At 40.7% G+C, this 16,265-nt stretch overlaps 1 protein-coding gene across 1 annotated transcript in view; it reads left to right on the forward strand.

The window, feature by feature from the left end:
- The first annotated feature begins 4,532 nt into the window (after window positions 1–4,532).
- Window positions 4,533–16,265, forward strand: part of RLF (RLF zinc finger) — an 83,515-nt gene continuing 71,782 nt past the window's right edge. Inside the window, exon 1 of the mRNA XM_012735762.2 lies at window positions 4,533–4,803. Within this exon, the coding sequence (XP_012591216.2) occupies window positions 4,567–4,803 (237 nt within the window). The 5' untranslated portion in view covers window positions 4,533–4,566. The remainder of the gene's footprint in view (window positions 4,804–16,265) is intronic.

Genomic DNA, 16,265 nt, shown 5'->3' on the forward strand with positions numbered 1-16,265 from the left:
TCATGCATGTCTGGGTGTTTTATTGATAGGCCAGGGATGTTTAGACAAATTATAAAGTACATATATTAATATAATTAATACATTATATTTTTTCATACAAGTAATTTTTTTTATTTTTGTGTACAAATACTGTAAACAGAATATTACAAACTTGATGTCCTAAGGCATCTATTAAGGGCATCTATAAAATCCCTTTTAATTGATTCTAATATCAACTGATTTTCCCCTGTCCATTCCATTCCAGGTCTGGCTTGTCTTGTTTTTTTTTTTTTTGAGACAGAGTCTCGCTTTGTTGCCCAGGCTAGAGTGAGTGCCGTGGCGTCAGCCTAGCTCACAGCAACCTCAAACTCCTGGGCTCGAGTGATCCTTCTGCCTCAGCCTCCCGAGTAGCTGGGACTACAGGCATGCGCCACCATGCCCGGCTAATTTTTTTTTTATATATATATCAGTTGGCCAATTAATTTCTTTCTATTTTTATAGTAGAGACGGGGTCTCGCTCAGGCTGGTTTTGAACTCCTGACCTTGAGCAATCCGCCCGCCTCGGCCTCCCAAGAGCTAGGATTACAGGCGTGAGCCACAGCGCCCGGCCTGGCTTGTCTTGTTTTAAAGGCTGAGTGTTTAAAGAAAATTTTGGGGCCCAATTTTTGCAATATCCTACCCGCCCCAGAAATCCTCTTAGTTATTTCTTAGTTTTGGGAAAGGCCAATATCCTTTTTTTCCTACCTGGATTAATGAAAAGGCCTTTCTTTGATATTAGGTGATTTAAATATTTTACTTGTTTTTCATAAAACTGAAGTACTTCCATCAAGACCTTGTGTTCCTTTAAAGCTAATTAATGTAACAAGCACATTCCATCTTATAGAGACTTGCTTATCTTCTGAAAGAGAAGTAAATCGTCCATGTATTTATTATATTAAAGTAGATTTTTTAAAAGTCTCAATACTTGTCAGAAATAAGCTGGACTCTCAGTGTATCCCTGAGGCATGACCATCCATGTGTATTGTCTGTCTTCCTAAGTGAAGGTGAAGAGAAACTGACTGTCTTTATAAAAAGGAACACTAAAGAAAGCACTATATAAATCTGTCACCATAAAGAATTCACCTTCATTTGGGAGGGCAGCCAACAACATATGGGGGTTTGGCACTTCTGGATATAGAGGAATAGCTATATTATTGATTTCTCTTAGATTCTGTACAAATTTCCATCCTTGATTTTTTTGCTTTTTCATGGGGAGAATTGGAGTGTTACATGGACTTATATAGGGAATAATCAAGCCTCTTTTTATATAACCTAAAAGTATAGGTCTTATTCCCTCCAAAGCCTCAGACCTTAGAAAGTATTGCTTAAGTTTCATAAGAGGCTTTGATGGGTCTATTTGAATTTTTTTTTTTTTTTTTGAGACAGAGTCTCGGTCTGTTGCTCAGGCTAGAGTGAGTGCCGTGGCGTCAGCCTAGCTCACAGCAACCTCAAACTCCTGGGCTCAAGCAATCCTGCTGCCTCAGCCTCCTGAGTAGATGGAACTACAGGCATGCACCGCCATGCCCGGCTAATTTTTTCTATATATATTAGTTGGCCAATTAATCTCTTTCTATTTATAGTAGAGATGGGGTCTTGCTCTTGCTCAGGCTGGTTTTGAACTCCTGACCTCGAGCAATCTGCCTGCCTCGGACTCCCAGAGTGCTAGGATTACAGGCGTGAGCCACTGTGCCTGGCCTTTGCAATTTGTTTTCTATCATGCTTTATGATAAAAACTTAGAAAAGTTTTTCTATAAAAGGGAGCAAAGAAGTAGATGGGAAACTAGAGGAGGTATGGTGGAGTAAAGGGAGTTTTTTTTTCCTTTTTGTCTAATAGGGATGTAACTACTGATGGCCTTACATCTTCATCCCTGCCCTCTCTGAAGCTCTACAATCATATATCCAAATACTTTTTGGCATCTATTATGTTGATATATGCAATTTTGATTCATTTGTTTGCTGACTGTATAATATTTCAACGTGTGAATATACCATAATTTGTTTATCCATCTCCTATTGTTGAACATTTAGGCTGTTTCTCATATATAGATGTTTGTTTGTTTATTTTTGAGACAGAGTCTTGCTCTGTTGCCTGGGTTAGAGTGCTGTGGCATGATCATAGCCCATAGCAACCTCAAACTCTTGGGCTCAAGCCTGCCTCAGCCTCCTGAGTAGCTGAGACTACAGGCACGAACCACCACACCTAGCTAATTTTTTTTTGTATTTTTAGTAGAGATGGGTCTTGCTCTTGCTCAGGCTGGTCTTGAACTCCTGAGCTCAAGCGATCCTCCTGACTTGGCCTTCCAGAGTGCTAGGATTATGGGCGTGAGCCACTGTGCCCAGTCTTCAATATTATGAGCAACATAATAGTTAAGAGGTCAGATGCTGGAATCAGACTACCTGGGATGCAATTCCAGGCACCTACACTTACCAGTGTCACTTTAGGCAAGTTACTTAATTTCTTTGTGCCCTAGTTTCCTAAATTGCAAAATAAGGGTAATAATAGTAGCTTTTAATGATATTGTTAGTAGGAGTCAATGAGTTAACATATGTAAAGAACTTAGAAAAGTGCCTGGTAGCTATTAAATCACCATGAATATTGACTGTTATTATTATTATTATTAATAGAAACTACTGAGTCATGAACATGTGCATCTTAAATTTTATTCAATATTATAAATTCAGTTCCTAAGTGATATACCAATTTATCCTTCCACCAGAAGTATATAAGTTCTATTTTTCTTTTCTTTTTTTTTTGAGACACAGTCTCATTCTGTTGCCCAGGCTAGAGTGCCATGGCGTCAGCCTAGCTCACAGCAATCTCAAACTCCTGGGCTCAAGCAATCCTTCTGCCTCAGCCTCTCTAGTAGCTGGAACTACAGGTATGTGCCTCCATGCCCAGCTAATTTTTTCTATATATTTTTAGTTGGTCAATTAATTTCTTTCTATTTTTAGTAGAGACAGGGTCTCACTCTTGCTCAGGCTGGTTTCGAACTCCTGTCCTTGAGCGATCCACCTGCCTCATGGCCTCCCAGAGTGCTAGGATTACAGGTGTGAGCCACCTCGCCCAGCCTTTTTTTTTTTTTTTTTTTTTTTAAGACAGAGTCTCACTCTGTTGCCCAGGTTAGAGTGCCGTGGTGTCAGCCTAGCTCACAGCAACCTCAAACTGCTGGGCTCACATGATCCTCCTTCCTCAGCCTCCCGAGTAGCTGGGACTACAGACATGTGCCATCATGCCTGGCTAATTTTTCTTTATATATATATATATACATTATATATATATATATATATATATATATATATATATATATATAGTTGTCCAGCTAATTTTTTCTATTTTTTTTTTAAATTTTATGTGGGTGAAGTACCATCAAATAGCATTTTTTCTATTTTTTTAGTAGAGACGGGGTCTCGCTCTTGCTCAGGCTGGTCTTGAACTTCTGAGTTCAAGCGATCCTCTGGCTTCGACCTCCCAGAGTGCTAGGATTACAGGCGTGAGCCACCATGCCTGGTCTCTATTTTTCTTGAATGCTAATACATGGTCCTAATTTAAAATTTCTGCCAATCTAATGTATATGAAATCACATTTCACTGTTGTTTTACTTGTACTTTGATAGTTATAGTGAAGTTAAATATATTTTTCCTTGGTTTATTGGCCATTCAGTTTTCCTTTTTTGTGAACTGCCTGTTTATATCCATTATCTATTTTTCTATTGGATTGTTTGCCTTTTTCCTTTTGATTTTGGGAACTGTTTTGGATACTAATCTAACCATGATTATAGTGAATATCATCTAGTTTTGGCTTGTGTTTGTGTGCCATCTTTTTAAGCTTCTATTAATACAGAAGTAATACATTTTAATGTAGTGAAATCTAACAATATTTTCCTCTGGTTTGTCCTTTTTTGGGTCTTATTTAAGAAATTCTTTCCTATTTTGATCTCATGCAGCTATTTTATATTTTCTGAAAATGTTTTGAGGTCTTTAATCCATCTGGGCTTTATTTTTGCATGTGGCTTGTGGTAGAAATCTAATTTTATTTTTTTTTCCCTTTGGAAAAAATATGTCTCCGTGTCATTTATTGAAGAGTGCATCCTTTCCCCCACTGACTTGTAATGTTGTTTCTATCATAAACCAAGTTCCACTGGAAGTACTCTTCATTTTGGCCTCACAACCTTTGCTTGTTATTAATATTTTCCTTCCACAGGGGATGCGTTTTCTCTATGCTCCTCTCAGTGCTACCCATCTTTCGTTCTTCAGATTGCAGATCAAATGTTATCCCCCTCATATCTAGATTGATTTATAGGCATTTCCAGCTACGTGACCCAATGACGCCAAAGGCTCTGGAAGGACCGAGATGGGATACCACCTCTGGCCAGTTGTTGCTAAGCTGTTGCCAGGGCGGCTGTTGCGAAGACAGCAAGAGGAGGAGTGACGAAATCAGGCCGGCGCCCGCGTCGCCAGGGAGTGCGTCACCACGCGCGGGCGACCGGGGGCGGGGCCAGGACTGAGTCACGTGGCTTGGTTGCCTACGCGCTGCTGGGCCGTGGGAAGATGGCGGACGGAAAGGGAGACGCCGCCACCGTCGCCGGGGCCGGGGCTGAGGCTCCGGCGGTAGCTGGAGCCGGAGAGGGAGGCGAGACTGAGTCCATGGCTCAGGGTCATCGCCCCACATCTCCGTCGCCGGGAGCCCCGGGACTGCGACCGTGTCTTTGGCAGCTGGAGACAGAACTGAGGGAGCAGGAGGTGTCGGAGGTCTCATCTTTGAACTACTGCCGGAGCTTCTGCCAGGTGAGGGGCTGACTGGCTAGCTTAGGGCGGCGGGGCGGGGAGGCCAGGGGAAGAAGCCCAGGATCCGTTGCAACAGCCAGGGCCGGACTGAAAGGCGCCACCTCCGTGACTTGCCGCGCCCCCAGGTCGGGAAGGCCCAGCTTGGAAGCTCAACCGCTGGCCCCCCTCTGCTTCTGCCCAGTTTTGCCCACTGCGGGGGCAGGTTGCTCTGGGCCATACTGAGAGCCCGGAGGGCGCTGGCGGCTCCCTGGAAGGGCCGTGCCCTGTAGTCGTTGCCTGTGTCCCGGCCTGGTGGTTGGGGCGCCACTGCCCCCCTGAGGGATTGATTGCTCGTTCTTGCCGGGAGATCCTTTTTTGAGTACAGGTCTTCGAACTGGAAAACCCGGGTTTTTCTGAATAATCCGGAGAGATGTATTGGACCCAGAGATTTATCTTTGGAGTCAACATCTTCTGGGCCCATAAAAGGTATGACAGTTGTCTTTGAAAAGCGTCTAGGGCTTTCTGATTAGGGATTGCGGAGCCGGTTGGTTTTTGATTTGGTTTTTGTTTTTTTGTTGTTGTTGATTTTTTGACATTTAAGCTGTTCTTTTGGTTCTGTGTGCCTTTGAGGATTGTGCTACCAAGGATGAGGCTAGGTCTTTGAGTAGAAGAGGATGGGGAGAGAGGTAGAAGAGAGGATGGGGAGAGAGATGTAGAGTGTGGCCTCTTTTGGCAGTCGTATGATAATTTCCGTGCCATAGTGGGCCCTAACCTAAGATTACATATTTTATGGGTGTGTATAATTTAGTCTCCATAATCATTCCGAGATTTTTCTTGATGTTTTCAAGTCTTTTACAAGTGTAAATATTTGCTATTATTATTTCTACTTCCGATGTTTGTTCTGTCAGGTTTCCGAGCCATTCCTCAGCTCCTCATTTAGTGTACCTTAGAGAATGCAGAATAATCTGAGTATGTTGTTACTTGGACTCTTAATGAGCAGTCTAACATGCTGAATAAACTGCAGCATTACACAAGTTATGATTTTGGGGGCTAATTTGTTCTGTTGATCCAGAGGAGAATCAAAAGTTGACTTGCTTGATAGCTTTTCTTCCCCCTCTCTTCTGAGCCAGAAACACCTCATCTCTTTGAGAGGACTTTTGTCCTTGTAAATCTTTTCCATACATTGTATCACTCCAGTTTTTGTGTGTACAACCTGCAGCATTTCCCTGCACTATTACATGTTAAGGTGCAGTTGTTCTCTGCTTCATTAGTAATAGTGATCAATTTTATTTAGTACACTCATTTATTGTACAAATTTTTACTGTCTCCATAGTATGGTGCCAGGCACTTTACCAAATGCTGAGGAAACATGAATAAGATATAGCACATACTCTTAATAAGCTTACAGTTAACTGGGGTGGTAGAAGTTGTCATTATTTCCAGTGCAGTTTTGGTAATGTAGAAACAGTGGAGAGGAGAGAACCCTCATGGGACAACCTAGTGGGAAAGACAGTCAACTAGTAAAAATAAGTAAAAAGGTTATTTATAGATTGTCATATGCACTTAGAAGTAACTGGGAAGGCTGGGCGTGGTGGCTCACGCCTGTAATCCTAGCACTCTGGGAGGCTGAGGCGGGCAAATTGCTCGAGGTCAGGAGTTCGAAACCAGCTTGAGCAAGAGCGAGACCCTGTCTCTACTATAAATAAAAAGAAATTAATTGGCCAACTAATATATATAGAAAAAATTAGCCGGGCATGGTGGCGCATGCCTGTAGTCCCAGCTACTCGGGAGGCTGAGGCAGGATTGCTTGAGCCCAGGAGTTTGAGGTTGCTGTGAGCTAGGCTGACACCACGGCACTCAATCTAGCCTGGGCAACAAAGCCAGACTCTGTCTCAAAAAAAAAAAAAAAAAAGTAACTGGGAGAGGCTACTTTGGGTAGGGTAGGCCTTATGGCTGAAAGGTTGAAAATGAGTCTTGTGAAGGTTTGGGGGTAGGGTGGTGGTGAGCATTCCAGTGCCAAGTGTAGAGGTAGGAAGGGACACTGAATTCTGTGGGAGAAGGGAGAGTTCAGTGGAGAGGAAAACAATTGTGTGTTTTGGGTCAGGATTCTAAGCATGAGTTGTCTTCCTAGAGAGATAACAAGAATGAATATAACCAGTCACATTGAAGCTTGTTAAAAGACACCATATGGACTGAGCATGGTAGCTTATGCCTGTAATCCTAATAGTCTGGGAGGCTGAGGTTGGAGGATCACTTAAGGTCAGGAGTTCAAGACCTGTGGGAGCAAGAGTGACACTCCCATCTCTACTAAAAATGGAAAAATTAACCAGGCGTGGTGGTGCCTGCCTGTAATCCCAGCTACTGGAGAGGCTGAGGCAGGAGGATCCCTTGAGCCCAGGAGTTTGAGGTTGCAGTGAGCTACATTGATGCCACTATGCTCTACCCAGGGCAACAGAGCAAGACTCTGTCTCAAAAAAAACCCCACAAAAAAACCCCATATGTATGTATTCTGCTTTATGCTTAGTGCTTGCAGTTCCAGTTTTATTTAACAGAATGTTTTAGTGTATTGAATCATGGTGACACCCAGAGATGTGAGGGCCCCGAAGAATTTTAAAAAGAAGGCACTTTGGGAATTTGTCTTTTCTATGAAGAGGTTTTTTTTTTGCCTGAAATTTTTCCAAATATGTTTTTTGTACCAATAAATGAAATAAAAATAAAACAGGTGTTCCTGTAACATTGTGTTGTAATAGAAAGCACATTGGATTGGGAGTTGGTTGGGTCCTAATTGTGCGTATATCACTTCTTAGCTGATAATCTTGAGCAGAAAATAACTGCAAAACTGCATTTTGTTTTCTGATCTTTATCTCCTATAATGCTTTCTACAAACAGTAGAGAAGAAAGTTTATGTACAACTCTTCACAAAATTTGTCATGATTTTCTTTTTTTGAGACACAGTCTCACTCTGTTGCCTGGGCTAGAGTGCCGTGATGTCAGTCTAGCTCACAGCAACCTCAAACTCCTGGGCTCAAGCTATCCTTCTGCCTCAGCCTCCCAAGTAGCTGGGACTACAGGCATGCACCACCATGCCCGGCTAAGTTTTTCTATATATATATTTTTTATTTATTTTCGAGACAGAGTCTCACTTTGTTGCCCAGGCTAGAGTGAGTGCTGTGGCATCAGCCTAGCTCACAGCAACCTCAAACTCCTGGGCTCAAGCAATCCTTCTGCCTCAGCCTCCCAAGTAGCTGGGACTATAGGCAAGTGCCACCATGCCCGGCTAATTTTATTTATATATATATATTTAGTTGGTCAATTAATTTCTTTCTATTTTTAGTAGAGATGGATCTCACTCAGGCTTGTTTCAAGCTCCTGACCTTGAGTGATCCGCACGCCTCCGCCTCCCAGAGTGCTAGGATTACAGGCGAGAGCCACCATGCCCCAGTCTCTATATGCTTTTAGTTGGTCAATTACTTTCTTTTTTATTTTTATTTATTTATTTTTTTGAGACAGAGTCTCACTTTGTTGCCCAGGCTAGAGTGAGTGCCATGGCATCAGCCTAGCTCACAGCAACCTCAAACTCCTGGCTCAAGCAATCCTTCTGCCTCTGGTCAATTACTTTCTATTTTTAGTTGACACAGGGTCTCAGTCTTGCTCAGGCTGGTTTTGAACTCCTGACCTTAAGTGATCCACTCAGCTTGGCCTCTCAGAAAGCTAGGATTACAGGCGTGAGCCACCATGCCCAGCCTTGTCATGATATTTTTGACACATTTTCCCGGTAGCCCAGATACAAATCAACTGTGTCCTTGATCACCAGATCCAGAAAAATAGTTAAAAATTTTATGAAGAAGCAGGAACATTTTCACTATCTATAAATATGGTTTAATAGCTCTTGGTTTCACATTTGAAAGGCAGAATAAAATGTATTCATTCACTCAAGAAACACTGATTGTTTGAGTTCTGAAGATAGGAGCCAACTTAAGACAGGATTCCTGTGCTCTAGGAAAGGAACACATAAAATGTAAAGAAAGGTAGTAAGCATTACACTATTACAGAGGCCTGATACATGCTCATGAGATGCTTAACTCTACTACAGATGTATTTTCATCAGGTATTTATTTAGAAACGTGCTAGAGACTTATATTGTACCAAGTTGATCCCTTTTGCAATATGCTGGGACCATATTCCCTCCATCTCTTGCAGCACTTAAAAGAAATGGCTCTATCTTTGGAATTGCACCAAATCAAGAAATAAACTAACATATGAGTGGATAGAGAAGCTTGTCTCATTCTGGGCATATTTTCAATTTTCATAAGTTTGTGAAGATGATAAAATGAAACTCCAGAAGTAATAGTTACTAAAAAAATGATACTTAGTTCGGGTTGTATTCAGTGAAAATTTTTATTAAGTGACTATGGGATGTGGGTTTTTTTTTTTTCTTTTCCTCAGTTCCTTTTCTGAAAACAGAGTCTGCCAGACAGTGTGGATAAAATTAACTTCAGAAAACAGTCTTTGTTTTGCTGAAAAATTGATGATGTCGTCTCAAGTTTTATATATTGGAAACCAAGACTTCTAAAGTTTTACAACTGGTGGCTCTATTTGTAACATAAATTTTGAAGACTTTTAAAGTAAACTTCATTAACAAACTTGAAATTATTGGGTAATGATTATACTTTGAGATTATTAGGCCAACTAATCTTATGAATAAACTATGTTTATTTGAGATACTTTTAGGTTGTAAACTACCAGTGACTTTGTAGATTTTTTTTTTGAGACAGAGTCTCACTTTGTTACCCAGGCTAGAGTGAGTGCCCTGGCGTCAGCCTAGCTCACAGCAACCTCAAACTCCTGGGCTCAAGCGATTCTGCTGCCTCAGCCTCCCGAGTAGCTGGGACTACAGGCATGCACCACCATGCCCGGCTAATTTTTTCTATATATATAAGTTGGCCAATTAATTTCTTTCTGTTTATAGTAGAGACGGGTTCTCGCTCTTGCTCAGGCTGGTTTCGAACTCCTGACCTTGAACAATCCGCCCGCCTCGGCCTCCCAGAGAGCTAGGATTACAGGCGTGAGCCACCGCGCCCGGCCTAGTGACTTTGTAGATTTTTAATGGTTGAAGTAAGCATGTATTTCCATTTTTCCAGGATTGGTGTTTCAGTACAAGGGCTTTGAGTCAGATAGGCCATACTGGCTTCACCATTTAAACCTGTTGTGTATGTAACCTTTGGCTTTTATTATCTTTAAATCTTAATTTGTTTATTTGCAAATGAATAAGAGTGCTTACTGTTCTCTTTGTAAATGCATTGTTGTGAGGACTGAATTAGACAATCTCTATTTAAAAAAACTGCCTCTGGAATTGTCTGAGTTACCCAAATTTCTTAGTTTTGGATTAAAAAGTTTTGACAACTTTGGCCCCAGCATACTTTGCAGCTCTCCCCTAGCCAATCACATTACACCAGTCCTACTCTTTACCCTTATTCAGGAGTTCTTAGAATCCATGGACCAAAGAGCAGTCTCAGTTATTCTTGTAATTGAAATTTGCCTGTGAATTTCCAAGTACATTGTTTTGGGAAAGATTTTAATTTTCATTTCATTCTTCAAGATCCAAGACACAAACTAGGCTTTCAGTCAATATTTACCAACTGACTGCTCTCCATAAGGATAGAATTAACTATTTTAAAAAGATCTCAGGTCATCAAGCATTCTTATATATTTCATTGTGCTGTCCTATCATTTTTTTTTTTTTTTTGAGACAGAGTCTCACTTTGTTGCCCAGGCTAGAGTGAGTGCCGTGGCGTCAGCCTGGCTCACAGCAACCTCAATGTCCGGGGCTCAGCGATCCTACTGCTTCAGCCTCCAGAGTAGCTGGGACTACAGGCATGCGCCACCATGCCTGGCTAATTTTTTGTATATATATTTTTAGTTGGTCAATTAATTTCTTTCTATTTTTGGTAGAGATGGGGTCTCGCTCAGGCTGGTTTCGAACTCCTGACCTTGAGCAATCCGCCCGCCTCGGCCTCCCAAAGTGCTAGGATTACAGGTGTGAGCCACCACGCCCGGCTATTCTATCATTTTTATCTCACTTTCTATATGGCAAATTCTCCTTCTTTAGGGCCCAGTGCAAATGTCATCTCTTGTGAAACTTTTCCCTCCTGTGTTGTGGGTTTTTTTTTTTTTGGTGACACTTTGTACATACCTATAGTTTTAACTTTTATTTTTCTTACTGTCACTGTCTTAGTTCAGGCTTCCTCCTCTTGGAGCAACACTAATCTCTTTCCTTTTGACTGGCCTTATTTACTGTCCATCTTTGTGTTCTTTCTGTTGTGAATATAATCTTGTTAATTTATTCCCTAAAATACTTCAATAGTTTCTTTTTCCAAAGGCAAGGTAAAGTTGAGACTCATTAGCTTGGCATAATTAGAATCTGGACCCACAGCTTCCATTTTTCCAGTGTCACCACAGTGTCTACCTCTTACTCTGCCAGATTAACCCCAGGGTCTTCCCAGTCCCATCTGTCTATTCATCCTTCAGGACTTGCTCAAATGTTACAGTCTTTCAGAAACTTCTGATTTCAGCAGACAGAATTAGGTGATCCTTTCACCAGTATATTTTATTAGCAACCTGTACACAAACACAATACCTAAATATTTGTTTCCATGTTTGTTTTCTTGTATAGAATAGTAAGCCAACAGGAGCAGGGATCTTGTTTATCCTTCTTTGTATACTTTGTACCCAGCAATTAATACAGTACCTGGCACACACAACTAATTTGTTGAATGAGTGATATCATAGGGAGGTTATGATATACTAAAGGGACGAGTAGTACTTCAAGAGGAACACCTAATGTAAAATCTAATATGTAAAACATTTTATCAGAAATTACTGTAAAGGAACAAGATAGGAGATTTTGGTCATTTCTTGGAGACATTTATGAACTTAAGCCTACAGTCATATAATAATGTACACATTTACATGTGTGCAATGAGGAGTAACGTTGATGGAGAGAGAAAATGAGAGACATTATAGTATTGAGGAGGAGTTAGCTACCTAATAGGATAGTAATTTGGAGATAGTGAGATGGAAAGGATAAGTCTTCCTAACTCCTTGAGATTGGTGGCCATGAAGACTCTTGAGCCTTACATCTTTCTTTTTTTTTCTTTCTTTTCTTTTCTTTTCTTTTCTTTTCTTTTCTTTTCTTTTCTTTTCTTTTCTTTTCTTTTCTTTTCTTTTCTTTTCTTTTCTTTTCTTTTCTTTTCTTTTTCTCTTCTCTTCTCTTCTCTTCTCTTCTCTTCTCTTCTCTTCTCTTCTCTTCTCTTCTCTTCTCTTTTCTTTTTTCTTTTCTTTTTTCTTTTTTCTTTTCGAGAAAGGGTCTTGCTCTGTTGCCCAGGTTGGATTGCAGTGGCGTGATCATAGCTCACTGTAACCTTGAACTCCTGGGCCCAAACAGTCCTGCTGCCTCAGCCTCTCAGGTAGCTGGGACTACAGGTGCACACCATTATGACCAGCTAATTTTTAAGGTGTTTTTTTTTGTAGAGATGGGTCTTGCTATGTTTCCCAGGCTGGTCTCCAACTTTTAGCCTCAAGCAATCCTCCCACCTTAGACTCTCAAAGTGCTGGGATTACAGGTGTGAGCCACTATGCCCTGCACTCATATATTTTTTCTTTTTCTTTCTTTTTTTTTTTTTTTTTGAGACAGATTCTCACTCTGTTGCCTGGGCTAGAGTGCTGTGGCATCAGCCTAGCTCACAGCAACCTCAAACTCCTGGGCCCAGGCGATCCTCCTGCCTCAGCCTCCTGAGTAGCTGGGACTACAGGCATGGGCCACCATGCTCTGCTAACTTTTTCTATATATTTATAGTAGAGATGGGGTCTCCCTCTTGCTCAGGCTGGTTTCAAACTTCTGACCTTGAGCGATCCACCCGCCTGGGCCTCCCAGAGTGCTGGGATTACAGGCGTGAGCCACCACATTCAGCCTATTTTTTTTTCTTTCTTTTTTTTCCCTAACATCTGGTAGTTAAACATGAAGATACACTCATATATTTTCAAGAATTTTTTAATGCATTACTTTCTCTTCTTATGCTACCTCTTCTCTTGGGAGATGTCTAAAGACAAACTACATGATGGCCGGGTGCGGTGGCTCACGCCTATAATCCTAGCACTCTGGGAGGCTGAGACAGGCAGATTGTTTGATCTCAGGAGTTTGAGACCAGCCTGAGCAAGAGCAAGACCCCGTCTCTACTAAAAATAGAAAGAAATTAATTGACCAACTAAAAATATATAGAAAACATTAGCCGAGCATGGTGGTGCATGCCTGTAGTCCCAGCTACTTGGGAGGCTGAGGCAGAAGGATCGCTTGAGCTCGGGAGTTTGAGGTTGCTATGAGTTAGACTGATGCCATTGCACTCTAGCCGGGGCAACAGAGTGAGACTGTCTCCAAGAAAAAGAAAGAAACTACATGACAGGTAGTTATCATAGCAAAAGCCAGCTTTGTAATGCACATGACAAAAACATAGTATAAATGTAATCTGTGAAGCAGTGAAAACTATTTCATTTACTGTGGTGCCACCTTGTCTCTTGCTATATACTGTGGCCCCTAGTGGTTTTTGTTTCTTTCTGTGGATCATGCTCTTATGAACAGTGTTGATAAAAACTCTAAATAAAAAGCAACACTTAGTTGCAAGACTGTGAAGACTAAAATGTGTTTTGTATTCATTCAGGTCTAGACACCTGTAACTTCTCCCAGAGGCCTTCCCTGACTATCTTATTTAAAACAATACTTCCCTATTGCCTTACACCTTCTTAAGCACTGACTACTATCTGATATCCCCAACTGGAATGTAAGTGCCATGAAGGCATTGACTGTTGTTTACCCACTGCCTAAAGTAGTCTCTGGTGCTTAATGAGTATCAATAAGTACTTGCTAATCTTTATCTCCTCCCTTCCGTAAATCCTCCACTAGAGTTGTTGAGGGTAACAAGCAAGTTTTACCTGCCTTTAGCGAGAAGAATGGACATTTTTGGTCAACCAATTTATGCTGCTTCCCAGTAAGGACCAAGTCTTATATTGTTCTTTATACATTGATCACCTAAGAGTAGAACCTCATTTTTTTATTATATAATAAAATTTATATAATTTTATATAACAAATAATTTTATATAATTTTTTTTTTTTTTTTTTTGAGACAGAGTCTCACTTTGTTACCCAGGCTAGAGTGAGTGCCGTGGCATCAGCCTAGCTCACAGCAACCTCAAACTCCTGGGCTCAAGCGATTCTGCTGTCTCAGCCTCCCGAGTAGCTGGGACTACAGGCATGCACCACCATGCCCGGCTAATTTTTTCTATATATATTAGTTGGCCAATTAATTTCTTTCTGTTTATAGTAGAGACGGGGTCTCGCTCTTGCTCAGGCTGGTTTCGAACTCCTGACCTTGAGCAATCCGCCCGCCTCGGCCTCCCAGAGAGCTGGGATTACAGGCGTGAGCCACCGCGCCCGGCCTAATTTTATATAATTTTTATATAATTTATCTAATTTTTAACAATTTATAAATTTATAAATTTAAATAACAGTTTTAAAAAATTTAAATAACAATTTAAATTTTATAAATTTAAACAATTTAAAAATTTATATGATTTTTAACATAAATAAAATTTAGATAATAAAACTTTTATTATTGGCACAATTATATGAAACATTAGAGGAGCTATATAATTTATTGAGCATCTTTTGTGTGCTAAGCACTTAGGTCAGTGTTGGTGTTTTTATTTTATAAATAGGAAACTGAGACCAAGGGAAATGAAGTAACTTTCTCAGAGTCACACATCTAGAAAGTGGTGGCAAGGTCTTTATATTTCAGCGCCTGTGCTCTTTTCCCCTGTATCAGCATTTACTAAACTGTGTTTCATTCTGTAAGATATATATATATATATTAGTGAATGATTCTTAAAGTAAGGGTTCTTTGTTCATGTAAGTTGGGATAACATTGGGATAAATGTTTTTCGAATGTGCCTTTTATATGTGAAGATGCATTGTGAATCCCCTAGAAAGACATTAGATATTGTACAGCATTTGCCAAACTTGCCAAGTCCAAAACATTTTGCCATATTTAAACCCCAATATCAGCTCAAAAACCACATGCTTTTTTTCACTATAGTAAAGCAAAGAACAATGGTGTAGAGTTGATTGCTTTGTCTTTCTGTATGGACTGAGTTTTGATTCTCTAGTTTCAGTCTAAAACATGACTCTGAGCTTTTTATGAAAAAGTTTCCCCTCCAAAATTTTTTTTTTTTTTTTTTTTTTTTTGAGACAGATTCTCGCTTTGTTGTCCAGGCTAGAGTGAGTGCCGTGGTGTCAGCCTAGCTCACAGCAACCTCAAACTCCTGGGCTCGAGCGATCCTTCTGCCTCAGCCTCCCAAGTAGCTGGGACTACAGGCATGCGCCACCATGCCCGGCTAATTTTTTTTATATATATATCAGTTGGCCAATTAATTTCTTTCTATTTATAGTAGAGACGGGGTCTCACTCTTGCTCAGGCTGGTTTTGAACTCCTGACCTTGAGCAATCCACCCGCCTCGGCCTCCCAAGAGCTAGGATTACAGGCGTGAGCCACCGCGCCCGGCCCCCCTCCAAAATTTTTTAGGGTTTAAATTAGACTTATTCCATATGAAAAATATTTCGTTGTATTATAATTTAGGAGAAGTTGAGAACGAATTATATTTCCACACATCTTGCATTCAAGGTTTATTCTTCTAGGTTTACCTGTATTTCTGCGACATAACTAGCTTGAGAATTACTAATTTATTTATTTTTTCCCACTTTTGTGCTAAGTCTAATTTCTCTAATGTCTTGGTTTTTTTTTTTTGAGACAGAGTCTCGCTTTGTTGCCCAGGCTAGAATGAGTGCTGTGGCGTCAGCCTAGCTCACAGCGACCTCAAACTCCTGGGCTCAAGAGATCCTCCTACCTCAGCCTCCCGAGTAGCTGGGACTACTGGCATGTGCCACCATGCCCAGCTAATTTTTTCTGTATATATTAGTTGGCCAATTAATTTCTTTCTATTTATAGTAGAGACGGGATCTCGCTCTTGCTCAGGCTGGTTTCAAACTCCTGACCTCTAGCAATCCGCCCGCCTTGGCCTCCCAGAGTGCTAGGATTACAGGCATGAGCCACTGCGCCCGGCCAAATGTCTTGTGTTTTTTGAGTGCCTTTCTTGTCCATTTGTTTTGGATCTAGTAGCTTAGGATGTTAATATTTGGTTTCATAGTATTCTTACTCCCAAGGAAATAACCTGAGTGTGTCACATTAGCCAGCACAATAATGTCTTATTAATGTGGACATTTACTATAAGAATTATTGCCTGATAGGATAAAATGTATAGCCTCGCTTGGGAATTGAATTTTTTTTTTTTTTGGGAATTGAATTTTTATGATACACATTTGTATAAAATATACATTTTTATTTGTGGTTTCATTTTCTTTAATTTTCGTATTAT

The sequence above is a fragment of the Microcebus murinus genome, chromosome 2 (assembly GCF_040939455.1).
Source record: "Microcebus murinus isolate Inina chromosome 2, M.murinus_Inina_mat1.0, whole genome shotgun sequence".
Taxonomy (NCBI): Eukaryota; Metazoa; Chordata; class Mammalia; order Primates; family Cheirogaleidae; genus Microcebus; species Microcebus murinus.